Genomic DNA, 27,684 nt, shown 5'->3' with positions numbered 1-27,684 from the left:
ACCTTGTCTTTTTATGGGTCTGAACCTGGCTCCTGTGATAGGCTGCTCTGATTCAGGATTAAGCAAGCTGAGTTCTCAGGGTCAAAACTACCGTATATACAGCTGGGGAAAGCAGTCATTGTGAGGAGAATTAAACAATGTACCGAGCCTAACACAGTGCCTGCCCCAGTGAGAGCAAGCTCATTTTAATTCTGCTTCCCTATAGCTAATAATATATGCTCAGATCTTGGCAGAGCCCTAAAGGAGACCCTTACTAATTCACCACTCCTTCACCATTCTCGACTGGGCCCTTCGTTTGTATCAGATCCTGTGCTGGGCCAACAATCAAGCTGCTGCATGAAATGTAACCAGAGACTAGTCCTGGTGTCCTGGGAGCCCAAGGGGCCATGGAGATCTGATGAGCAGAGAAGGTGGGCGCCTGGGTGCAGGGGATGTTAGGAGAAAACCAAGACTTGGAATAAGGATTGAAGTTCTCCTTTGTTCTGTAGTGAGAGATAATGTGTCCATTTTTTTAGGGACAGCAAAAAGAATACTCAGCCCCCAGAGAACTGACTCTAGGAAGGTTCTGAGCCAAAGTCTCCAGGGCCCCCATGCTGTTGTAGGAGGCAGTTGTTAAGAAGGTGCTGTCCTGCCGTGCTGGGCTAACTGTGTGGATGTCTTCCCCAGATCCCCCCAAGAGACACCGCCACCATGGCCCTGATCCTCCTCACGGTGACTGTCCCTCCCGTGCTGCCCGCTGCCCTGACCATAGGCATCGTGTATGCCCAGAAGAGACTGAAGAAAAAGAAAATCTTCTGTATCTCTCCACAGAGAATCAACATGTGTGGGCAAATAAACCTCGTGTGCTTTGACAAAGTAAGACCCAAACTTCCCAGGTTGAGGGTTGATGGTTTTGAGGATAGCAGACCTGCAGAGTGGTCGGGGAAATGGTCTTCTAGGGAGAACACTGAGGCCAGAGGAGACCACAGCGGTGGGCTAGAATGAGATCACCTTCTGGCCGCTACTCCAGTGACTCTAAAGGTTGCAGTTTAGTCATCACATCATGAAATTTTTCCCTGTGAAACTTAATGGTTTTTTGGTGCCGTGTGTGTGTGTGTGTGTGTGTGTGTGTGTGTGTGTGTGTGTGTGTGTGTTTTAATCTTTTACTCTGATAACTTCCCTGATGGACTTTTTCAGGCAAAACTGTGAGAAACATTTCTGTTTCTTGAAGTGCTTTATCTATAGCTCAAGTAACAATTCCTCTTTGTCCTCTGCTTTTTGTAAGGAAAGAGAGGGCATGGACGGTGGCCTGTGTCTAGATATTCCTGCCATTCTTCTCTCCTGTGCTCCTTAGGGATCAGGGCTCCAGGCTAGGGCAGGTGGTCTCTGTGCTTAGGGGCCTGGAAAGGTGGCAGAGGGGGAGTATGTGCCAGATGGGAACACTGCTACTCAGGGGCACGTCCCTAGACCTTCTTTTCTTTGGAGACTTGAGGAACTTCAGCACCAGCTGCTCACTGGTTCAGATCCTGCCCTCAGTATTGCCAGGAAACTTGGCTTGTGTAGTACAGTGGGCCTGGGTTTGTCCATCCCTGTCTTTAGTTCATTTGCATTCAGATAATTGATCAAGGCTTTGGCCATGCTTCATTAAACCACCAATGCTGTCCACGGTGCTGGTTGAGAGTTCTATTAAAGAGAGATAGACCTAGGTCTTGAGAAGCTCAGGGAGTGCAGACAATGATTATGTTGTGTGATGTGTGCTTGGTGAAGGTCTGAGCAAAGTGTCGCGCATGATGAAGTAGATCCAGAGTCAGAAGCAAGTTGTTAAGAGCACAAGGGTGTGGGAGGCAGGAACATTCCAGAACAGAGGACAGCAGGCTGTCTGGAGAGAACAGCACTGGGGGCTGACATGGCAAGCTGAGGGGCGGGGCCTCATCTGGAAGGAGAATGGGAGTCCTTATCATTTTTTTTTTTTTAGAAGATGAGTGACATTTCTATAGGTACTTTATTTATTCCATCTGAAGGAATTGGTGAGAAGAGATGGAAGAAGAGAGATAGGACAGAGGAGGAGGCCACCTGTGAACAATTGAAGAAAGAGATCATTCCTACCTAGTTCTAGACAATGAGAGTCAAAACAGAGAGTTGAGAATAAACTGGAAAAGCCCCAGGAGACCTGACCCGCCTATTGCTTTAGATTATTTTAGTTCCCTATCTCTTTGTGTTTCATTTGACAAAGGAAGTCCTCAATTGCCATCAGTCAGAATCCTTAGGGTTAATTTAGCAGCAGCTTCATTTGGGATTTGGGGCCAGATAACAACTCCTTGGAAGTTTTCTAACAGAGATTCCCATTACTTACCCACCAGCCTCACTAGTGTCTAGAATACAGGAGGACCAGTGGGTAAAATGTGTGCATTATATATTCATTCATTTCAATGGCCATTTTTTCCCAAAGCTGTTCATTTTACTTCCTGTATAAAACTCCTTCCTTTTCATCCTCCTGTCATCTGCTAGTCTGTCTGGGGGACTGCTCCCAGGCTTACTTGGCCAAATTCCATATGGCATGACAGCATGCTGTAGTGCAAAGACCTCCCAAGTGGGAATTGGCAAAATGAGAAATATAATCCTGGATGGGATACCAAGTTTCTGCATGGCCTTTTTTTAGATAGAAGGATTGAACTAGAATTGTTGCCAAGATACTTTTTTTTCCAAATTTTACATTATAAAATCCTATCAACGTGATGTTGAAATAAACACGCTTTACAATGAATTGAATTTTCAACCAGTGTTATTTCAACTTAGAAGATACCTATCACTGGGCCTCTGTGTATATATGCCCCCATATATATTTCTATTTTTATTGGTTTGTTAGAAGTTCTCTAAGACAAGTTTCTTTTCTTTTTGTCCAATTTATCCCAAGCCTGGGCCTATATTAATGCTAACAGTGCTTTTGCTTTGTTTTTTGTTTGTTTGTTTTTCCTATCTTATTCCTTTTAGAAATTCAAATATAATTGAGCTTTCTGTTTATTATTAGCTTATTGTAAAAGGGTCATTTTCATATAGAGAAGCAGCACAGTCTCATTTCAGTCTTGCTTCAGCACTATCTCCGTTTTCATGTTCAAAATATTAATGTTTAAAACCATAATCTAGTCATCAGGAAAACATTTCGGTTTGAATTAACTTGCTAACTCTTTGAAATCGAACAACCCAAGGGGATTTGGAAAACAAACACACAGGTTGGGCCTTTGTAAAATGCAGGAGGGAAATGAAGCAAGTAACTGGTCTTGAAAAGTTTGTTTTTGTTTCAAGGAATAACTCAATCAAGTTAGCTCTTTTGTGGAATCCAAATGAACGAGTGAAATAAAGATTCCTAATTCTTTCATTTGAAACCTCAGAAAGGGCTTTGTCTTTCCCCATGTCCCGTAGAATTTGCTTTACATTTCTAGTGGTGGAAGACTCCAGAAGGGCTGCTTCTGGTTCTGCCACTCCAACGTACAGGACACTGTTCCCTCAGGCTGTTCATTTCACCTTTAATCTATCTCTGCCCTTCTGCTCAGTTTAAGAATGAAAATCATCATAAGCCCTTTCAGTAAACCATTATGTTAATGTGATGTGCTTGAATGATAATAGATATCATTTTGATAGGAAACTACAAAATTCAGTGTCTTATGCAGAGATGACATTAAGAACCTCAAATAGAGGCCCAGAACTCAGTGCTGAAATAGGATATTCTGCAGTGCTTGGAAATGCTTTGCTCTGCTTTGGAAGGGCCAAAGCAGCTATGGGGGGCTGCACTCTGTCTGAGTGTTAAGCAGGACTGATGCTGTTAGCCGACTGCAGCAAGACACCAGGGTCTGCAATTAATGAATGACTGGGAAACAACAAAAAAATTAAGTACTGTGACAGAACTCGGTTCCATTTTGCTTTCTCTGTTACATTATATGACAAACACTTTCCTATAGTACTGCAAATCATATCTCCTGAGCTTTTTCCTCTTGTTCTCACAATAAAACCCATTCATGGACATTAATTAATATCTATTATTAGCACTTAGTTTCTCTCCGTAGTTTCAAAGCCCTTTACCAACATTTCATTATCAATCTGGACAGTCACTGTCACCCATATTTTTAGAAAATTACTGTGAACCAGATGGCAAATTGTGAACTAAACAGTCTTGGAAAGAAAGAAAAAAGAAATCTTGAGCTCTGCTTTGGAAAGACAGCAGATGCCAACTGAAGAGTCAAACTCACACTGGTTCTTGTTGGATTTTCACTTACTGAGCTTCTCCAATAACAACAGCAATAGACACAACAACAAACAAAACCAAAACAAAGCACTTGTATTTTATCATCATAGTAACTTGAATCACCTGATTATCAACATAGTCTTAAGGATTCATATGTCATCATATTTAAAATTTGACACTTACAAAGGAATTGGACAATTGAATCTGTGAAAATTTCTTGGAAGCTCCAGTTTCATTTAAATCACATCATAATTAAATGCTTTAAATCTTACACTAATACTAATTTTAATTTTTTTTTTTCAGACAGGCACTCTTACGGAAGATGGGCTGGACCTCTGGGGGACTGTTCCAACTGCCAACAACTGGTAGGTCTCTTAAAAGAAGATGAAATGTGATGGTGTGCTTGCCTTGGTGGTACTCAAATCCATCCTTCCAGTATTGAAGGATGAGAATCACATCAAATATATATAGTAATGGGCTGGAATCAGCTCCCAATTTTTCTGACTTGTTTAATTGAGTGAGTCCTAAATTCTGATCCAGACCGGGAAAGTAGGTCTTCAAATTCTACCCCCCCAAAAATGGAATAGAATAAGGTGAATGATTGAGGAATGGAATGAACAAAACAGAAAAGCAGGGTGAAATCAAAATCAGGCTTGATTAATAGCTGCAAAGTCTTTCTGGTGCAAGTAGGTGTAGTGAAGAGGCCGAAAATAAGGCTCCTTATTTTATATGATAGAGGTCTCCTCCCTCATAGAGTTCACAATCAAGTGGGATCAAAACGTACAAAGATACTCACCCCCAATGTACAACACAGGCCCAGAAAATTGTGGCTATTAAGGCAGGAAATTAGAGTAGAGAAGAAGCAATAAAGATGAGGAAGCATGACACACAGTCTTGATTTATATAATAACATGGTGGGTGGATGTAGAAAATGTTTTGAAATTTGGTGGATCGATGAAAGCCAATAGAAAGAGATGGCACCTGAGATAAGTTCTGGAGGACCTCTGTGTGCAGCCATGGCCGGCTGCCACTCTCTGATACTTCTTCATGGAACCATCCAGGGAGACCCTCTGGACCTCAAAATTATATAAACATGAGCTAAAAGGTAGCTCTAGAGAGAGTAGAAAGTAATCACATAGACACCTACCTCAGAACTCCACAGAGAGTACCCCTAGTCTCCTAGCTCCATTCCTGTAGGGCTAAGGCTTGTTTTCTCAATCTGAGTGGTAATGACCTCTGCTCTTTGGCTCTGATTACCCAATTTTGGCTTCAAACTGTGGCCCAGGCAGCTGAGGGTCAGTGAAGTCATATAGGGGCCCTCCAAGATGGTATTGGGGCAGGTACAGTGCAGGCACAAGATAATAGCAGACAGGTGGTGTGTGTGACTTTTTAGAAGACAGCTGGGTTTTCAACTCTACTCATGTGTCTCTGCTCCTGACTGCTCAGTGTCCCAGCTGGCCTTCCTTTAGACTGACAGGGCCTCTGTCGGCCAGAACAGTGAACGTGATGGAATGTGTGCCATCTCAGTCCTTCCATCTCCCTCCCACACCCCTTGTACTCTGAAGCTTTTGAGGAAGTAGAGTCAACTAGACCCAATTGCCATTCAGCTCTGAGGTGGGAGGAGAGGAAGGGAAACCAAGCCATTCTATACTGTCAAAGAGGAAAACAGTCTTTAGAGGCAGGATGTATGGACTGGGATTTTCAGGAAAACAGCAAATTTGGAAGAGCTGGGTAGCAAGAAAAACTGCGGAGCCAAGGCATGCTTTTACTTGCCTGAAACCACCAGGTAGACTCCTTTCCTACCGTGCTACATCATGAAACTAGGACCTTCTGGCTTAGGGTATGTAGTTTTTGGAGCCAGCTCCACAGCGTTTGCAGGTATAGCTCAGAGTTGCCTGCTCACATGCTTTGCCACAGCAAGGCCATTATGTCAGATGGCTGCAAGTAATGTCACAAAAATCCCTGGAATTGTACCAAGCCCCCTGAAGTTACAGTTTAACTTGACCAGTGGCGATCTCTGTTGAAGGAAATTCATCTCCAACTCAGAGAAAGGTTGTCTAAAGATCACTCTGCAGGCAGAGCAGTCTGTTTAAAAACTGAAGAAACTAAATGAAGAAGGGATTGAAGGCAGCTTAGTCCCTGGACAAGTATAGAAATAGCAAGAAATTGCGTCTGGGCCTAGAATCCAGGACATAAAGAACATCAGTAGGAGTAGCAGCTGTGAGGAGAGGCAGAACTGGGGCCCACAGGACCCTGACTACCAGTTTAGAGAGTCTGGATTTAGTCCTGTAGAGCAGGAGGAGCCACTGAAGGTCTTTGAGTATAAGGATAGGTGCCTGAATCTCTGCCTTCGCAAACTTTCAGGAGCAGAGTATGCAAAATGATTTTATTGAAGACTTTAACTTATTATCCTCTCTACCAGTTTTCAGAAAGTCCACAGCTTTGCTTCAGGCAAGGCTTTGCCATGGGGACCTCTGTGTGCAGCCATGGCCAGCTGCCACTCTCTGATCCTTCTTGATGGGACCATCCAGGGAGACCCTCTGGACCTCAAAATGTTTGAAAGCACGGCCTGGGTAAGTTCATGGCTTATTTAATCAAATGAGGAGAATGTAAAGAGATCTGTGCTGGGAGTCCTGAAGGCTTTCCAACTGTGGTTAAAATGAATTCTGCTCTGATCCTGCCAGAATTCGCCAACCTCCACTTCAGAGAACTCCGTCAAGGAGTGTAATGTGAAATAGGGCTCCATAACAAATAAATTTGGAAACTGCTGTTTACACGAAGTTAAAAAGATTTTTCTTCAGGATTTCTTTAATATACCATGGTTGCAATGTGAATATTCAAGAGAGGACATGATATGCAACATTTAATAAACCTATTTGACCTCAAAACCTTCTTGACTGGCTATAGCCTGGTGCAAATGTTCTCCAAACACCCTGGGAGAGACAGTTCTATAAAGGTGGGCCTTTTGTGGCCATATATCACTTGACTGTGACAAGGTGACTGAAGAACTGAATTGATAATTTTAGTTTAAATTTAAACAGCAGCCAGGCGCAGTGGCACACTCCTGTAATCCTAGCTACTAGAGAGTCTGAGGCCACAGGATAGCAAGTTTGAGACCAACCTCAACAACTTAATGAGGCCCTAAGGACTTAGTGAGACCCTGTCTCAAAATAAGAAATAAAAAGGGCTAGGGACATTGCTTGGTGAGCCTCTAGGTTCAATCTCTGGTACCAAAAGATAATTTATTTTTTAAAACTAGCTTCAGTGGCTGGTAGTTACTATATCATACATATCAACCTGGAGGATCCTCATTCCAACTGATTCCAATGTCTGAGCTGAGTGCAAATGACAACTGAAAGCTGTGAGCCCATCATGGAGACTCCCATCACATAGCGGGAAGAGCTCTGCCTTCCACCCGTCTCTGTCATGTATTTGCAAATCAGAGTCAAAACTCCAAGTCTGTCTCTCATATGCTCATTTGGGATAATGATATCTCATTCACAGACCTAATGAGCACCGAGATGATGAGCTCTGGGGAGCTTTGAACACTATCAAGTGCCAAATGAGTGGAGGGTGTTCATGAATGAGCTAGCTGATTGATTACATTCTGCTGCCCTGCAAATAAAGCATTCTAAAGCCACTTAAAGAGATATATAAAGTATTAGAGAGCATTTATACTTGTAAAACATGAATGGGGCTGGGGTTGTAGCTCAGTGGTGCAGCACTTGCCTAGCATGTGTGAGGCCCTGGGTTCGATTCTCAGCACCACATATAAATAAAACAATAAAGTTTTATCAACAACTTAAAAAATGGAGACAAATGTTTGTAGGGGCATGAAACATACCTTGTGGAAGCTAATAGAAATACGTGTGGTAGAGATATTTTAGCTTCCTACAGGTCAAATGAATGAAAGGGAGAATCTGGTAGAGAGAGAAGTTTCTGAAGTCAGTTAAAAACCATTTTTTAAACTTTTAAAAAAATATTTGTTATTTTTTTTTAGTTGTAGTTGGACACAATACTTTTATTTATTGTATATGGTGCTGAGAATCGAACCCAGGGCCTTGCTAGGCGAGCACTCTACCACTAAGCCACAACCCCAGACCTAAAAAACATTTTTGCTGTGGAGAAATTTTTGGCATAAAGACAAAACAGTAACCAGTTTACTGGATCTTAATGAGAAGAACCTGTATGTTACCATACAGCAATATCCTTACCAGCGTCATTGGAACAATGATGAGTGATTACTACATACGACTTGGATCCTGGTCCAGTAATGTCTCCTTCCCCATCAGAGGAGGGTCGGTTTGCCTACAAGTGACATACAAGTCGGGATCATTTTGGAAACATAATGAGTATTATCTCTGTAAGAACTGTCAGAACAGTTGTATCCCCCCCCCAACAAAGCATAAATATGCAAGATTATTCATTGGGCTTAAGGCTGAGTCAGAAGCAGGTTTGAGTTAAATATCAAAATTGGAGTTTGTTAGTTAGGAAGCCTCCACTGAGTTTAAGGGTGAGTCCTTATAGATTCTTAAGAATTTTAGCTCTAGAAGAAATGTAAGAATATTTTTCAGAATAAATTAAAATCTGAGATATGAAGTGATATCCCCAAGATCAAACAACTAAGTGGCATAGTGGAGAAGAGATACTATCTTTATTTTTCCTCCCCTGCTCTTTCTATCTAATTACCTTTCTCATATTTTAGTATTGGTTTCTCAGTGGTATAGATTGTTACCATTGTAGCATTTAAAGAATACTAACCATTTTCAAATGTGATTTCTAATTGGCTGACAGCTAACTTGCTAACTCCCTAGTTAAATAAATTAGGTTAGTAGCACAGATATAGTATAAAGAAATAGTCTCAGGTTTATCTCAGGACATAATTCTAGCCCATCTAAAAGCTATTGTGCTCCACAATATTGAAGACTATATCTCCACTTAATCTCTCCTCCAATTACTAGACATAACCATTTAGGAAGAGTCCTTGATCTGCAGCCAGCACTTTTTCATCAATTACAACTTAAAATATATTCGCAATATTTCTGGCTTTTTGACATTCTACAAAAAGGTCTTAAATATAAATCAACACAATAGAAATTTGACAATGACAATATTAAGATAATTGTCCTAGAAGAGAAAACTATGTGAGAAGGACTTTGAAAAGATTAAAGTGTTAGTAAAATGAGAGATATTTCTTTTCTATTATTTTTCTCCAAGGCATCTTATAAATGTTTTCATTTTACAATAGAAAATGGAAGATTGTAATGTGAACGCCTACAAATTTGGCATGTCAGACTCAAACACAATAATAAAACCAGGACCAGAAGCCAGCCAGGTATGATTTGCTTCTTTAAATCCTATAGCTCTTTTCCCTTAAGACGAGTGAAACTTCCAGACTTTCACCTATTTTTATGTTCCCGGTTTTAAGCTTTATCTTAACAAACCCCATAGTTGCTTTGGTCATTCTTTAGTCGTAAATCCATCCGTTTGTTTGTTCAGCACTTGCTAGCTGACTACTGGGGAATGCCAGACCGTATGCTAGGATTCAAACTAAGACATGCTGGGCTTGTGTTGGAAGAGCCCAAAGACTGGGGAAAAAATCAATACAGGTGCAAATAAGTGTGATATGATGTGCCAACGACTCCAAGAAAAGCAGAAGAATGAGCCACGGGAGTCCAGAGACAGGAGCCATGTGCTGTTTCTGGGGGAGGGAAGCAGTCCTTGGAGCCCTGTCACTCACAGGAAGTGAGCTTAGCTGTAAGGTTATTAGGATTCTCCAGACACTCAAGGGGACAGGACTTGCAGATCAGACAACTTGTGAAGGAAGTCACCTTAGAAGGGAGCCAGGAAAGTATCCATGTTGTGAAAAATACACTATTGTATGACGTGCTAGGCTCATGGAGGAGGAAACTATTTTGTTGATGTGCATCTGGGAAATAGCTCTTGCTGTCTTTCTAAGCTCCCTTTTGTGGATGCCTCTGCAGAGTCCTGTAGAAGCCATTGCCATCTTGCGCCAGTTTCCGTTTTCATCAAGCCTGCAGAGGATGTCTGTGATTGCTCAGCTGGCCGGAGAGCATCACTTCCGGGCCTACCTGAAGGGTGCCCCAGAGATGGTGGCCAGGTTCTGCAGACCCGAAACAGGTACCGACATTTTTCTCTTTCAAGAGGTAAAATCATTTAAAAGGCTAAACACAAAAGCAAATGCCAGCCCTGAAAACACACACACACACACACACACACACACACACACACACACACACATACACAAATGCAAAAAGCTCCACAATCAATGAATGGGGAACAGGTTGGTTTTTGGATGGGTGGAAAGTGGGTTTAGAAGATTCCATAATGCAGGGTATAATTTCAAGGTATAGAGGCCAAGAATAAAGAACCTGCCGTGGTCCAGCCAGAAAAGCACAACCACAATGAGGTACCAGGGAAGGAAATGTAGGACAAGGCATCAGGAGTTAGAAGAAGAAGCCACTTGGGTCAGAGAAACAGAGAGGGAGGGTGAGAATGAGAGGTATTCAGAGGGAACCGAAGGGTGAGGTCTGGGCACTAGTCTGGTTCTGCAAACAGGTCTCTGTCACCTCTGGGAAGGAGGAGAGGTTCTAGTTTTGAGGGCTCAGACAAATCAGTGGAAGGAGAATATAGGAAAGATAAATCTTTTAGAAAAAAAAAGGGTGATTAAAGTAAATTAGAGGATATTAGAGCAAGATAACTGATCATTTTTACAACCATTTTATTATTCTGGACCAGACTTTGAGATGATTTGTATTATTTCTTAGTCTTATAAACATATGTACTTTCTAAGCAACAGTCAGGTTTATAAGAATATTGTTGCATTCAAAGGGGTTCATTGGACAAAATTGGACTTTTTTCTCCTGATTTTCATTTGTTTTCTCCTTATGATTGCTGATAGCCATCAATTTGTGCATAGAACTCTAGATTTTGCAAATCCTGGCTCTAGTTCCTCTATTTGGAGTCTTTTTTTTTGACCTTAAAAGTGACCCTTTCTTTTCTGCCTTTGATCTTCCTCATAGCTCCCGTTAACTGTCTTTCACAGATGACCGCCTATCTTTGGCTTTGTCTTGTGTTTTCAGCCACACTGAGACAGTCAGCATCTTCTGGGCATCCTGCTGGTATCTATGGCCCTTGTTCTATTGGAAGAGTTGGACCTGTCACCTGCCACTTCTTGTTCTCATGGTAGCCCTTCCAGTTCTTTCTGTTGTCCAAACTCCTGATCTTTCCCATAGGCGAACACCATCTTCTGTGACCCCCCACCCCTCTCTCTTCAAGAAAAGGATAATTAGGAACTTCTTTGAAAGTAGATCTCCACCTTCAGGAATATTCTAGAATTATTCTAGAAATTCTGAGATAAATGGGGGCATAGGAATCTGCAACCTTCTCATTTTATAGATGAGGAACTGAGGTGCAGAAGATAGGCGACTTGGCCCAGGTCAGGAAGCTAGTGGAGTAGAAACTAAAACCCAGTTGTTTTTCCACCTCAGCAACAACATCTCCATTTGTGCCTTGCTTTCCCATGACACACACACAGCTCATTATAAACCATGAAGAGTTCCTTATATTACATAGCATAGTCACATGTCCAAATACAAAAATGTTGGCATTGTGTCATCTGTCATCTGAAGCAGGGATCGGCAAACTTTTCCTCAAAGAGCCAGATGGTACATATTTTAGGACTTGCTGGTCACACAGTATCTGTGTTGACTACTCAACCCTGCCACCATAGCCCCAAAGCATACACAGACAATAAGCAAACCAGTAGGCACATCTATGTGTCAATAAAACTTTATTTACAAACCAAGCAGGGGGTCCTTGGCCTGTGTACCATAGTTCATCAACCCCTATTCTGGAAGATCAGCTCTTTCTCTTACTCCATCCAAATACACATAGTGTTGAGGTCTGTCCTTATTGAACCCAGTCAAAATGACACCAGTTTGTCTTGACCAGTTTGGGCTGGTATAACAAAACCCCATAGATTATGCATTTTAAACAGTGGAGAGCTCTCACCGTTCTGGAAACCAGAACATTCAAGATCATGATGCTGGCCAATTGGGTTCTTGGTGAGGGCTGCCATTTTGGTTTGCCGATGGCAGCCTTCTTGCTGAATCCTCATAGGGTAACAAAGAGATCATCTCTTATATGTCATCATTCTACTCATGAGGGCTCCACCTTCATTTTTGACTCAATTACCTCCCAAAGGTAAATGCACTTCCAAATGCAGTCACATTTGGGGGGAGTCTGTACATATGAATTTGGGGGCTCACAAACAATCAGTCCTTAGCACAGTCGATGACCAGCACACCTTTGACATTTATTTCCACCCAAATAAGAAGAACACACTGATAAACTTGTTTCTAACTTTTGTCTAAAGTTTGAAGCTTTCTATTAAAACAGTTTTATGACATGAAAATTAAAACAAGGTACAGCGACAGCATCCTGGAATCTCGATCAGGATCTAAACAGCCAATGTGACCTTACATTTGCCTCTTTCTTTTCTTCTGACAGTGCCCAAGAATTTCCCACAGGAGCTGAGGAATTACACAGCGCAAGGCTTCCGTGTCATTGCCCTGGCTCACAAAGTTCTGAAGACGGGGAAGCTCTCAGATGTGCAGCGTTTAGCAAGGTAAGGAGTCAGAAATCATCATGAGCACAGACTCCCTGTGCATGAGGTGAATGAGTCCTAGAAATGGATGGATGAACAGCTCACATCACCAGGAAGACTCTTGGAGATGGACAGCTGAATTCATCTGGTCCTCTGATGTGGAGATGAGCAATTGTAGGTGAGACTGGGGAAGATTTACTTAGGTCACAATGTTAGTTGGTGGGAGAGCAACAGGATTGCCATTGAGATTTCTGACTCCTAAACAGCATATGCTATTCCGGCCCTGCACCACCTTAGTCTCAGCTCTCCTCCCACCTCTGAGTGCTATGGGAACAACCTATTTGGGTGTCCCACATATAAAGAGGATGAAAGAAGGAAGGGGACAGTTGCAAATTTGAAAGGTTTCCAGAATCACTTAGATTCATTTTTTTTGTTGTTGTTTTTTCAGGGCTGAATGCTATACCTCTCTGAGATATGGGAAAGTAATGAGTACAAATTGAATTCTTTTTAAGAAATAAAATTCAATATTCTTAATTAGATTAAAGGGGAAAAATTGTCCTCATTAGATGGTAATCTATACACTATTGTTTCTACCGATATTCTTCAGCTTTCAAAGGTTGTTTTAAAATTATCTATGATAAAGAAGCAGAGCAGAGAAATACTGTGGAAAATTGAGTAGCTGATCAACTATGTATTACTTGTTTTAGAGATATTTGATTTATGATGCTGATAGAGAGATCCTTATTTATATGTAATTTGCTCCTTCATGTCAAATACTGATGTCCTGGGTTTAATATTATTACTTGCAGCCTAAGTCGATCTAAGACAATCAGTAATCATTGCCCTTTTCTTACTCTGTGCCTGTTTCCCCATCTACAAGCTCTAAGGAGCTTTTCAGCCATGACATTTTAATCTTTGAAATACAATCATAAAGTTCATTTTGAAATATATGAGTGACATCTTCTGATTTAGCATTCCAGGTGTTTGCTATTCTTGAGCAATCACAAGGACTCATAACACACGGGACTTTGTAATTTTTCAAACACAAATTTGAATAACAAACATTAAGGTTATATGTGAAGACAAGATTTACATAGCTACTTCTGGAGTGTAACCACTGCCCAGCTGCCACGTACAAATGCAGCTGTTCCTATTTAAGAGTCACTAGTGGAACAGACAATGTTAGGAATATAACAAAATATTAAAATGTGCTAGATTTCCAACCATCTCAGGTTCCCCAGGGAATCTCAGGAGCCTATGAAGTTCTGAGCATTTACTTACTATCTTCAGAAAGGGTAAAGGGATAAGTTTTTTATTTTTATTAGGATCGAATTATATTTAGCAAAGTTTTCCAATTAGGAAAATCAAAACTTCTAAAAGATTAGAGTCATAAGAGGGGAAGTGAGTTTCTTGAGATAACTTGGAAAAAATATTACCTGAAATTTAAAAGACAGAAGAAATACTTCACTGAGATTTGCCTCTTCATTGATTCAGCAAATATCTCTTGACCTTTGCTATGTGTTAGATCCTCAAGGAACTGAGGATTCATTCAGAAGTAAATAAAATGAAGTCCTTGCCTTAAGAACTTTATATACCAATTGAGGAAAATAGATAATAAAATCAATCTGTAAAATATTGTCTTGTTGGCAATTTTTAAATGTCCTGAAGGGGGAAAATGAAGCAGGTCAGGAGGGCTTTTCAGAAGACAGAGAGTGCCATTTTGCAGGGGGTGATCAGGGAGGCCCTCTGAGGAGCAGCATTTGAATAGAGATCTGAGTAAAATAGGAGGGCAAGCCGGCAGATTCCCAGAGGCCAGCATTGCAGGGAATAGGAACGGTGGGTGCAAAGATCTTGACGTAGTGGCGTTGTTGGAAATGTGGAGAAGCCTGAAGCTGAGAATGAGGGCAGGAGTCGTAAAACAGAAAACACGTGTCTGTCTCTGTTTCTGTTTTGTGCTTTGTGCATTGCAGCCAAGAAATCGTTGGCCAGACCAATATCAAGAAAACGCTCCCCTATGTTTCCCTCCAGGAGCTTCAGTCTCCAGTCTTATGTTTTAGTCCTTGATCCGTTTCCAGTTGGTTTTTGTGTGTGGTGTAAGACAGAGTTCTAATTTCATTCTTTTGCATGTGGATATTAAACTAAAAATCTCCTGTACCTAAAAGGAAGCAACCCAGAGAGTGAAATCGAAAATTTGCAAACCATGTATCTGATAAGAAATTAATACCACAAATGTATAAGGAGCATAACTCAGCAACAACAAAATAAATAACCCAATTAAAAACTGATCAGAGCATCTGAGCAGACATTTATAAATAAGATTTATAAATGGCCAACAGGTACATGAAAAGGCACTGAACATCACTATCAGTGAAGTGCAGATCAAAACCTCATGGCTATTAGGATGACTGTTTAAGAAAATTAAAAACATCACAGGTGTTGGTGAGGATATGGAGAAATTGAACTGTATACACTGTTAGTGGAAACACATGTAGGTGCAGTGGTCCAACTGATATCCAAAATAGTAGGGGGTTTCCTCAAACAGTTAAAAGTAGAAGGACCATATGATCCACCAATGCCACAATCCCACTTCCAAGCATATGTCCAAAAGAATTGGAATCAGGATCTCAAAGGGATCTCTGCATTTCCATGTTCTTTGCAGCATTTGTGTGTGTGTGTGTGTGTGTGTGTGTGTGTGTGTGTGTGTGTGTGTGCAATAGCCACAATAGGGAAATAGCCTAAATGTCCATCGGTGGATGAATAAATAAAGAAAATGTGGTACATATATACAATGGAATATTATTCAGCCTTAAAAAGAAGGTTTCAGCCCAAAGTAACTTAGCAAGAGCCTGTCTCAAAATAAGAAACAATAACAATAATAATAAAGGGCTGGGAATGCAGCTCAGTGGTTGAGAAACCATGAGTTCATGTTCAAGGTACAAAAAAAAAAAAAAAGAAGAAGAAGAAGAAATAAACTCTCATGCCATGTCAGACAACATAGATGCACCAGGATGTATATCATGCTAACTGAAATAAACCAGTTGCAGAAAGACAAATTCTGCATAATCCCACTTATACTATGTATCTATAACAATCAAACCCTTAGAAATAAAGAGTGAAATGACGATTACGAAGGACGAGGGAGAGGGGAATGGCAGCTACTTAGTGAGTATAAACTTTTAGTTGTGCAAGATAAGTTCTAGAGATCTGCTGTACAATATGGTGCCTATAATTATCAGTGCCACCCTGTACACTTTAAAATTTTGTTAGGAGGGTGATCTTCAGTGTTCTTATCACAAAGCAAAACAAAACAAAACAAAAAATGGGAGCAGGAGGAAACATTTGGGGGTGGTGGATATGTTTATTATTTTGATTATTATGATGATTATTTTGTTGCAGAAGTGTATACATATTGCTGAAACCCATCAGATTGTGAACATTACATATGTGTGGTTTTTATAGGACAATTACACCTCAGTAATACTGTTAAAAATAAAATTCTTTATGAATCTAAAACCCCCCAAAATTATTAAATTGGTGAGAAGATTTTGGTATCTTCCCTTTGGTTCCAGTCAACATAAAAATATTAATACAATTTATAATAAATAAATAATAAAGTTAAATTTGACAAATTTCATGTTAGGTAGATTTTCTTTTATAGTATTTTCTGAGCTCACTAAAACAGACTTGATATTTTTGAGTGTGCCAAAGTGCCTCCTAAGAGATTTGAAACAAAGTAGTTATTTAGTAGGTGGATTTTTCTTTAATGAATGATGGAGAAGTCTTTACAATTCCAGAGAGAAATTTTTTCCCTGTGTTTGAATGATTACTTCAGATAAAGTTTGAATGATTACTGCAGATGAGCTAGATCAACACACTTCTGCAGATTCCAAGTGGGTGGGAAGTGCTAGTTGAATTGACAGGGTAGAAGTAGGATACAGGGACACCAGAGTCAGAGAGAGATGGCAAGAGCCTAGCTGGCTCATCATGTAGAGCCCCGGAAAGGCTGAGAGTCCGCTACACCATGCACTGAGAAAATGGTGCTCAGACCCAAGGTGGAATGTGGATCCTTAGGGCTCCCTTTCCCCTCCCCTCCTCTCTTCCTGCCTGCTTACCCTTACTCTGCCCAGAAAAACAGAACAATGAAGGGTCAAAAAAGAGTCCTTGGAGCCCGAACCCACAGTATATAGATCGTAGCCAACTTTTTCTTCTATCAGATGCCCCAAGAGTTAATAACAAGAATCAACAAATGGGACCTACTTAAACTAAAGAGTTTTTTCTCAGCAAGAGAAACAATAAGAGAGGTAAATAGAGAGCCTACATCCTGGGAACAATTTTTTATCCCTCACACTTCAGATAGATAGAGCCCTAATATCCAGAATATACAAAGAACTCAAAAATTAAACAATAAGATAACAAATAACCCAATCAACAAATGGGCCAAGGACTTGAACAGACATTTCACAGAGGAGGACATACAGTCAATCAACAAGTACATGAAAAAATGCTCACCATCTCTAGCAGTCAGAGAAATGCAAATCAAAACCACCCTAAGATACCATCTCACTCCAGTAAGATTGGCAGCCATTATGAAGTCAAACAACAACAAGTGCTGGCGAGGATGTGGGGAAAAGGGTACACTTGTACACTGCTGGTGGGTCTGCAAATTGGTGAGGCCAATTTGGAAAGCAGTATGGAGATTCCTGGGAAAGCTGGGAATGGATCCACCATTTGACCCAGCTATCTCCCTTCTCGGACTATTCCCTGAGGATCTTAAAAGATCACACTATAGGTATACTGCCACATCAATGATCATAGTGGCACAATTCACAGTAGCTAGACTATGGAACCAACCTAGATGCCCTACAATAGATGAATGGATAAAAAAAAATGTGGCATCTATACACAATGGAGTATTTTGCAGCACTAAAAAATGACAAAATCATACAATTTGCAGAGAAATGGATGGCATTAGAGCAGATTATGCTAGCCAATCCTTAAAAAACAAATGCCAAATGTCTTCTTTGATATAAAGAGAGCAACTAAGAACAGAACAGGGAGGAAGAGCATGAGGAAAACACTAACATTAAACAGAGACGAGTGGGGGGAGAGAAAGGGAGAGAGAAGGGAAAGCATATGGAAATGGTAGGAGACCCTCAATGTTACACAAAATTACATATAAGGGGTTGTGAGGGGAAAGGGGGGGAAACAAGGGAGAGAATTGAACAAGAGCAGAGGAGGAAGAGAGGAAAGATGGAAGGGGAGGGGAGGGGGGGATAGTAGGGGATAGGAAAAGTAGCAGAATACAACAGTCACTAATATGCCATTATGTTAAAATGTGAGTGTGTAACTGATGTGATTCTGCAATTTGTATTTGGGGTAAAAATGGGAGTTCATAACGCAAATGAGTCAAATGTATGAAAGATGATATGTCATGAGCTTTGTAATGTTTTGAACAACCAATAAAAAAAAAAGAAAGAGTCCTTGGCCCCAAATTTACATTTTAAGAATCCTGTTCAATTCAGAGGTGAGATCCTACATAACTTGTAACCCACTTAGACACAAGTCTTCAGTCTCAAATTCTCAAAACTCCAAACCCTGGCCGAAGCCCTTTCATTACTGGTGGTAACAGATGCAGGTAAAAAGAATGACCTCATGTTCCACAGTTACTATGGAACCTTGTATGTAGGATGCACTGAATAAATGTTGAATAAATTAAAATTTTGATTACAAGCTAAAAAGAAAAGAGAAAGATGCAAATTGAAAAATTTATCCCTTTAACCCAATCTTTAAAAACGAACAGAAGGGTTGGAAGTTAAGAATATTGTTTAAAAAATAAAAACTGGAGTTGAAAACCAGAAGTAACTAAAAGATTTATAAGTAGTTGCCTCTGGAAATGGGAAAAGAGTTGAGGTTGTAGGGGCAGGAACTGTTGGTTTTCCTTGTAAACGCTTGGGTTCTTTTTTATTTTTTTGTAATGTATGCATGTCTTACATTAATAAAACATAGACATTTTAAAGAAAATGAACAAAATTCAACGGTTGAATCTACATGGCTACACTTTAATATTGATTTTTTTTTTCCTCTGAATTCAAAGGGAGAAAGTGGAGTCCGAGTTAACATTTCTGGGACTTCTCATCATGGAGAATCGCTTGAAAAAGGAAACCAAACCAGTCTTGAAGGAGCTGAGTGAGGCCCGCATCAGGACCGTGATGATCACAGGTGTGTCGGTTTCTGAAGGCCTGACAAGGTGACTGTATCCTGGGCATAAGAAAAAGAGGTGTGGGCTGAGTGAGTTCATGGAACAAATATGTCCTGTGGCTGAGGCTTCTACCCTGTGGTCCAGTTACCTGTGTAGCTCCCCAGCAGGACCAGGAGTTTGGGAGGCAGAGACCATATCTCATGCTCTCTGTCTAAAACCCATTCCCTCTACCCAGGATCTGCACAGTGCTCAGAGACTCACAGCAAATGTTTAACATGAGAACAGATATGCTGTCATCAAGAATCCCAGTGAAACCTCTGTGTAAAGGACATGAGCTCTGGTTGACAGAGCCCAGGGCAGAAGGGCCAGGCTTGGAGAATGTCTCAGTCATGGCCTAGTCCTGGGATTTCTATGGCTATGTGGAATCCAGATCCTGAGAATCGCTTTGTACTATCACACGAATCACATTATGTTCACAACTACACGCTATGTGTCACCTGAGGGCTAGTCAGTCAGAAGGTGCTTAAACACTTTTGGACACAATGCCAAGCAGCTGAAAGGAGATGTGAACCCAGTACTTGCCCACTCGGGGCAGACAGTTTTGGGCAGAGAGGAAGATGATTCACAAAGCAATAAATGCCCCCAAAAGTAAAGTGAAGGAGTAAGAATTCAATTCTGGTTGCTGATATAGGAGGTTTGAACTTAAAACAAGCAATGTTTCTTTGCCTTTTAGGTGATAATCTTCAAACAGCCATTACTGTTGCAAAGAATTCTGAAATGATTCCTCCAAGCAGCCGGGTGATCATTATTGAAGCCAGTGAACCAGAAGAGCATATTCCTGCTTCCTTGACCTGGCAACTCATGGAGAACCAAGAGATGGGAACTGGGAAGAAAGTGAGTGAACGTGAGAAGCCCCTTCCCTGGGCCTGGGCTGGTGGAGGACGGCCTGACACCCCACAGCCTCGTCAACTCCAGAAGTCATCTCAGTAATGGTCCCTCACATTGACCAGACTGTGACAGTTGGCGAAGCTTTTCCAGCAGTACTCCTGCATACCATAGTCACCTGCGGGAGTTTTCAATTTTCCTGATGCAGGAGACACCAATTAAATCAGAATGCCTGGGGTGGGAGCCTACACCAGTCCTCTTTCCTGGAGATTCCCATGTGCAGTCATGGCTGAGAACTACTGATTTATGCCTGTATTTACCATTTGATCCTCACCATAACTGTGTGCATTTGGGAAAACTGTGTGCTTTACAATAAGAAAACAGGCAGAGAAAAGTAAGCTTGTCAAGGCACAAACTGGTTAAATGGCATAGCAGAAACTGGAGCCAGGTCTGTTTGATTCCACAGATCCCTGCCATGTCGATTGTGCCTGTGACATGGAGTTGACAGGTGCTGGGTTTCTGTAGATGGCAAACTTCCTGTGCATTTGCACAACAGAAGAGCTCTTCCTGTGATGAGAATGAGCTTTAGCCTGCATTCGAGGGAGCACCTATGCTTTTGTGTGACTTCAAAGAGATGGCCCTCCAGGTGATGAATTATAAAAATGCTCCCTTGCTCTGGCCTTGCAGGTTGTAAGGTATAGAGTGGGCCTTTGTGTAGTACACAAACTGCATAACTATACAGAGTGACCCTGTCCCTAGGAAGAGGTGGGTTAGTTTGGCTCAATGCAATTAACTAATAAATTAACTCAATTGCTCATTTATGAGTTTAATACCTTTACCGAAGTTTAGGTCACCCGTGGGGGAAGTTACATCCCAGTCAGCACCGTTCTCCTCCCAGGCGCTCTCCAACACACTTCCTCTCCCATCCTTTCTAGTAGAAGCAGAGGGATTCCTGTCCTTGTCCCATGTGGATGGCTTCAGAGTATGTCTTTTGTTAGTTGTTTTGCAATTGGTGCTAGAAGAGGAAAGTTATCTTTACCTTGTCTCCAGGAACAAAGCTTTCCCTGACATGAATTTCTCTAATGGATAAAATGTTGTCATCTCCTCTGCTATTTGAATTCAGAGTCCTTCATAAATATGAGGCCCTCTGAGAAATGTGACATGATTTTCAGCTGTTGACATGATGAGCTCAGAGGCATCAAATGCTTCCTCCCCATTGGGGAGCAGTGGGGCTAGAACACCCCCAGAGTAAGGCTCTGACAGGTGAGAGACGGGAGGGAAGGGCTTTGGAGAAGACAAATGGGCTGGCACAATGGGACGTGGAGTGTGGAAGAGGGTGCGAGTGCCATGAAGAAAGGGGTCACCTGTTTTGGTCGGGTCAAAGAGGTCAGGTGCTGAAAGGAATGAGGGACTCAAAAGGATTCTAAATGCTTTACACTAAAATAATTGAACAAATGAACAGCAAGAGATCTTAGGACGTTAACGTTTGCCCGAGGAGGAGAGGGATGGAGCGTTCTTCCTTCTAATTACTAGCTGGTACCTTGAAAGGATTTCCACGGGAGACTGATGTCACGAGTTTTCTCTCTGGGGAAAGGGTCCAGAGCACCGTGTTGTCAAAGCACGTAGGTGCATACGCTTTGGGGAGGGGACAGTTTGCGTGTCTTCTTCCCCTGGATCAAAGTTCCATGGGCAAGTTGCACGTCCTACATTTGCTGACCCTGACAGTTCCTTCCCCAAAATATAGGAAAGCAGAGACATTCCTCCAGCACCCATGTAAAAAACGATGCCCTTTTGGTTTTAGGAAGCTCATGTTAATATTGGAAACAGTTCCGGGCCTGAAGGGGAAACAGGGAGCAGTTACCATTTTGCAATGAGTGGGAAATCATACCAAGTGATATTTCAGCATTTCAACAGCTTGCTTCCAAAAGTAAGTACTGGGAGAATGAAGTTTTTGTTTTGCTTTTCAAATTAGTAGGACAAAAGTGGGGAGCGATGATGACCGCTGAGGTCGTCACAGAGTTAAGGAATAAGCAGCCTCAGTGGGGCTGCCCTTGCAGAAGGTTCCAGGTCCTGGACACGCACACAGCCTCCTCTCCAGGGGTGGAGTTCTGGGGTCTCCCCTCACCTCTGTGGCCAATTCCTTCTCAGCTTCCATCCTTCATTCCCTCCCCACCTTGGAGAATTTCCCAAATAGGTTCAAACACAATGCCTATTGGAAACCAAGGCTCTCCTATGAAAACCACCAACTCCTGCAGGCTGAGCTGTAGTCCCCTTCCTGTGTTGATTCCTAAATTACAGTGGGAGGGAACAAAGGCCCCACAGTTTATTTTCAAAATCATTTGTTACCTTGTCCCCTATGTGTCCTATTTTAAAATAGTGCTGTACAGGGTTGTGCTGTCAAAGTGGAGGAGATAAATGGAACACATGCTTAAGGCAGCAACCATCTGTTAGCAGTTCCTTAAAAATTCTGTCATCTCACCAGTCAAGGATGGTAGAATCTCGATCCCTAAGGTGTCTAGAAAGCTCTTAGCCTGGTTCCGTCTTATAGACATAGGAAGCTCTGACTCAGAGAGGTTAAGTCCCTTGCCTAAGGTTTGCATAGCTCATTGGAACACAGCTGAGGACAGAACTTGGTTTCTCAGCTTCTGGTCTATTGCTCTTTTCTCTGCCTGTGCTGCACCTCAGAGACAGTGTGTAGTAAAAAGAGCTGCATTTCCTTAAGCATTTTTATTTCTATGCTCTGCTGCTTCTTAGTTATTATTATTAATTAGAGGTCATCTCATCTTGGAAAAATGGTCTGGAAAAAAACGTAATAGAGTTGTGATGAAGGACTCAAGTGAAAGTTCAATGTGAAAGCATTAAATCCCCTGATCCTCTTTCCTGACGTTAGCTCTAATGACATACCACCCAATGCTATACTAAATCAGTGGCCAGGAAGGATTTTTCAGGACTTCTATTTTTATAATGTTCTTCCTAATCGTATTTGCAATGGTTATTTTTTTTTTCTTTAGATTCTGGTGAATGGAACCGTTTTTGCAAGAATGTCTCCTGGGCAGAAATCAAGCCTTATTGAAGAATTTCAGAAATTAAAGTAGGTGGTACGCATGAAAGGAGAATGCATTTGTTAACTATTGCTGTATAACAAATTCCCCTAATCCTTAGCTTAGAATAACACCATTTATTATTTTACCTTTCGGTGGGTGAGGAGTTCAGGTGTGGCTTAGTTAATTATTAAGTCTCTGGTTCAGGGTCTGTTACAAGGATGTCGTCAGGTGTCTGTCAGGATTGCTGTCTTCTCAGTGCTCCATTAAAGAGAGATGTGCCATCAGCCTCTCTCTCACGTGTTGTTGGATGGATTCAGTGCCTTGTGGGCAGTTGGACTAACAGCCTTAGCTCTTCACTGGCTGTTGGAAGAAGACATTCTCAGGTCCTTGACATGTGAGCCATTCATAAGAAAGCTCATAGTGTGGTAGCTAGCCTCCATAAAGTGAGAAAGTAGGAAGAATCAGAGAGGGGGGGGGAGAGAGAATGTTGCTGATTCTCATACCTTAATCTCAGATGTGACTTCCTGTCATTTTTGCTGCCTTCTCCTCATTAGAAGCAAATCAATGGGCCCAGCCCACATTCAAGGGAATAGATTTCACAGCAGTGTGTCAGTGGGTGGCCACCACTGAGAGCCATTAAAGAGGCTGCCTACCTCCAACAACATTCATTTTGTGGCCCAATGATACACTTTAGTGTATCTTAGAGGAAGATCTTCTGCTGAGATGTGGAGAAAGGAAGCAATGAGGGGTTTGTATAGCTCAGAATGTGAAAGCATATGTGTTACCACCTGAAATCATCAGATCCTCTGGAAGATGTGTAACCTTCCAGTCCTCATGGGAAAAAGCAAAATGGCACCTGGCAGGGATTAGATATAGAGGTCAAAGTCAAAGACAGATCTTTCCTTCTCTCCCTCAAAAATACAGATGAGCTGGGGATGGTGGCTCATTTCTTGAGCTCAGAAGGCTGAGGAAGGAGGGTTGTAAGCTCAAAGCCAACCTCAGCAAGTTAGCAAGGTCCTAAGCAACTTAGTGAGATCCTGTCTACAAATAAAATATAAAAAGGGCTGGAGTGTTGCTCAATGGTAAGCGCCCCCTGGGTTCAATCTAGGTATAAAAAAGGCATGACCAAATCACATTAATACCAAGAGTTATCGGTGACGAATCCTGCTTCCTCACATGTTGAAGTTTGAACATTAGAGAAGCACTCTGAGGCAAGCATATAAAGCAGGGTTTATTTAAAAAGGGGTAACATAGACTTCTCCCAGGAGGGAGAAGGGGGCCATAGTTGGTATCCTGGTATCCCAAGAAGCAAGGTATTCTGCCCTTTTTATGTCCTAGGCTTCCATTATTCTCCTGCCCTCTCTCCCTTATCTTTCTCCTTCCTGCATACAAGACTAGGCCTAGGAAATGCTGCTTGGTGGGAAAAGGTGGGAAATAGGTGGGCTGAAGGGCAGGATGGAGCAGCCAAGGACACATTAATGAATAACCTTGTGGCTCCCTGTAGGGAGGGGCAATTCCTGGGACAGGTTACCCTGGCAACAGGTTGGAGCAGGGGCAGGTTCTTGATAAGGATGAAGGGCTCTGAAAGAATTAACATTTCAGTTCTTCAGGGGATGGTCTCTAACTTTCCGGACTCACTCAAAATTAGCCTCCTTAATCCAACCTGACTCCATTTACCGATCTATACTGACTTCCTGTCTGATTCTGGCTTCAACATTAGAGCAAAATGTTTCTTGCTGAGACCAGATCCACCCGCTACTTGCTGGGAGTGTTTGTCTTTGGCTTGTAGATTTTAAGAAGCAAAAAGGAACAGAGAGTAGTTTAAACTTTAGATAATTGCTGATGAGTTCTCAGTGAAATCAGGAAACTGCCTTTCCCCTTGAATCTGGCTGTTACATATCCATAGGGAAGTCTCTAACACTGCCTATTAACTTCCAAGTGGCTTTCAGGATGAATAACCAACCAGTGTCTAAAATAACTAGCCCATGGTCATTCCATGATGCTGGCTGAAGAAAGTAATTTTCTCTGCCTCAAATGTCTGAGAAATGTCGACTTAAATTCTCAACTCTGAAAAGCTATGCTCCCCTAAAACAAAATTCACTCAGAGAGGCACTTGCTGCTGTGGAAAGAGCTGTCCTCTCAATTCCTCTTCCTCCTCTGTGCTTCTGTCGTTGTCCATGTGCACAGGGCTGTCTGGATTCTCCTTCTGAATTCAGGGAACACTGGAAAACGTAAGGCTGAACACACACTTTCAGCCTGAAGAAAGGAAGGCAGTTGTGGACAGTCTTGTCACACATATGCAAATGTTTATAGGGTGATTTTCTTCTAACTAGACTAAAAATAGGTCCAGCCATATGATTTGTGTACTTTTGACCATTTTGACATATTAAAAGGGTAATTTTTTATGTTCTGACAATAAGAATATTTTTGAGGGGAAGATGGCCAGCATCTCATTGGGGGGTATTTCTGCCCATAAGAATCCAAGCCACCCTAAATAATGTCAAGAATCTGTGCACATGTCTCCAGTTATATTTGTGAAACTATATACCAAATGTTTCTCATCCTAAATCTTAATATCTCAAATAATTAAGCCACACTAAATTTTAATACCTCCAATAATTAACCAATAATAAAACACAAACACTCATAAATATATTTACACAAGCAAAGCCCCTGATAGATCTAGTCCACATGGGTTCTTGAACTAGATAAAGACAAAATGCCTCCATGGTTTATTTAAGCGGGGGGCACATCAAAGGCAGGGGTTAGGTTTCAAGGACAGAGTCTTACTTCTTGATGTCTTGCAGTCAGCAGGTTGGTTGACATCTTGGCAGGTCACACCCATCTCAGGTCCTGGGTGGGATCTTAGGCAGAGCTTGAGGGGAAGTTTACCTGCCCAGGCCGATCAATCCCTGTGGGGAGTGCCCCAAGGAGTTCCTAGTAACAGACTTAACACTTCAGGAGGCTACTATGTGCAACACAGCCTACAGAGGGCTCGTGAAAGAATATTATAAGGGAACTTGACTTTTCCTTTTACTGACTTTTATAGTTTTATCCGTTTGTGGAAAAATGCCACTGTATCTCATTCAGCATTGCCATTAATCAATACCTATAATGTATTATTTACTGATAATTGAGGGCAGACTGTGTCTTGTATCAGAGATTCCTTTTCCCTGGCAGCAGTTTTAATTTCTGTTCTTCTATTTATATCCTGTTTGCATATCAAACTGTCATAGATGGGAAGCATATTATCTCATTGTCACTGAGATGCATCAAGAATCTGTGCACATGTCTCCAGTTATATCTGTGAAATTCTATACCAAATGTTTCTCATCCTAACATCTGAACTCTTAAACCACACCACAGCCTGCTAGGCTGTGAGCTCTGTATTAAGTTGTGCAGGAAGTGCTACAATCATGACTGTGCACACTTAAGCTTGACTTTTAAGCCCATACTGCTATGGGACTAGAGGTTTTCTGAGCTAAACCCTACAATGGCTATCCCTTCCTTTTAAAATCAAACAGGACTTCTTCTGAAGTGTATGATTACTGTCTTTGCCAATGTTCTTGGTACTATCACAACCATTTCTGTGATTGATTGAAACAATTTAAATAATGTAATGTCCTTCCCCCTCTGGGACTATATCTCTCCAGTCATTTCCCTTCATCCTGATTCTACATGTGTTTAGGATGTGGCACGCATGTGCAGAGGCACACAAACACACCCTACCCATCCCTGCATGTGAGTTAGTTAAGATTTCCATATGATTTGAGTGCTGTATTGAGCTATTGATTTCTCACATCCTTTTCCTTGCAGTTATTATGTGGGCATGTGCGGAGATGGAGCCAACGACTGTGGAGTGAGTAGAGATGCCCTTTGCCCATGCGGGCAGTTCCTCAGTGTCCCTTTAAAGGCCCGAGGTCCCTTGGGATTGTCTCCTCATCTTTCCACAGCAGCCACCTGATCATTTTCCTGGGGATAGCCCTCTTCTACCCAAGTGTAGGTCCGAAGTAGAGAGAAGTAAAATGAGGAGTCCCTTTTACTGTTTTCTAGCAACTTCTGGAATGACAAAAATAAGGGAATGCTACCTACCCCCCCACCCATATTTCTGACCTATAAGGGACTTCACAGGAATTAGTTGGTTTAAATCTCACCTGTTTTCAATAAGGAAATGACATCTCAGGGAAGTGGAATGTTTTAGCTTGAGAGCATTTAGCTGAAAAAGTCTGAGCAAAGGAAAAGTTTGAAACTCTTAGTTTTGAGTTATGTGTAAATTATATTTATTCCTGACAAACTTCCACTCTGGGGTTAATTTTTTTTAGAGTTAGACTTATCAAAATTTCTTAATCTCTGTGAAATCTTAGACCAATGTGTTTGGTCATCACATACGATGATAGTAAAATCCAAATTAGATGTTTCTGAGATTGTTTCTCATACATGATAAAGAGATAGTCCGCATTTGATATTCTGAGTTTTAAAGATATGATTGAAACAATAGTGTACCTTGAGAATTGTGTACATAAGGAAATATTTTAGTAGCTAATTGCGGGTCAAGAAGTGCAAGAGAGGGCTGGAGGTAGAGCTCAGTGGTAGCTTTCTTAGCAGGTGCCAGGCCTTGGGTTCAACTCCAGTAGGACAAACAAACAAAGAGGAAGAAGAAGAAGAAGATTCCTTTGCATTTCCAAAGCTTACTAGGTATTTAAGATCT

At 41.6% G+C, this 27,684-nt stretch overlaps 1 protein-coding gene across 4 annotated transcripts in view; it reads left to right on the top strand.

Annotated features, from left to right (window-relative positions):
• Window positions 1–27,684, top strand: part of Atp13a5 (ATPase 13A5) — a 107,176-nt gene that overhangs the window by 51,271 nt on the left and 28,221 nt on the right. For all 4 annotated transcript variants that reach the window (XM_078043875.1, XM_078043876.1, XM_040270216.2 and 1 more), the window contains 11 exons: window positions 667–855; window positions 4,523–4,584; window positions 6,642–6,792; window positions 9,468–9,554; window positions 10,204–10,360; window positions 12,752–12,869; window positions 18,943–19,067; window positions 19,781–19,941; window positions 21,734–21,859; window positions 22,944–23,023; window positions 26,793–26,835. In XM_078043875.1, the coding sequence (XP_077900001.1) occupies window positions 667–855; window positions 4,523–4,584; window positions 6,642–6,792; window positions 9,468–9,554; window positions 10,204–10,360; window positions 12,752–12,869; window positions 18,943–19,067; window positions 19,781–19,941; window positions 21,734–21,859; window positions 22,944–23,023; window positions 26,793–26,835 (1,299 nt within the window). The remainder of the gene's footprint in view (window positions 1–666; window positions 856–4,522; window positions 4,585–6,641; window positions 6,793–9,467; window positions 9,555–10,203; window positions 10,361–12,751; window positions 12,870–18,942; window positions 19,068–19,780; window positions 19,942–21,733; window positions 21,860–22,943; window positions 23,024–26,792; window positions 26,836–27,684) is intronic.

The sequence above is a fragment of the Ictidomys tridecemlineatus genome, chromosome 3 (genome assembly GCF_052094955.1).
Source record: "Ictidomys tridecemlineatus isolate mIctTri1 chromosome 3, mIctTri1.hap1, whole genome shotgun sequence".
In the NCBI taxonomy this organism is placed as follows: Eukaryota; Metazoa; Chordata; class Mammalia; order Rodentia; family Sciuridae; genus Ictidomys; species Ictidomys tridecemlineatus.
This window is presented reverse-complemented; position numbering and strand designations above follow the sequence as displayed.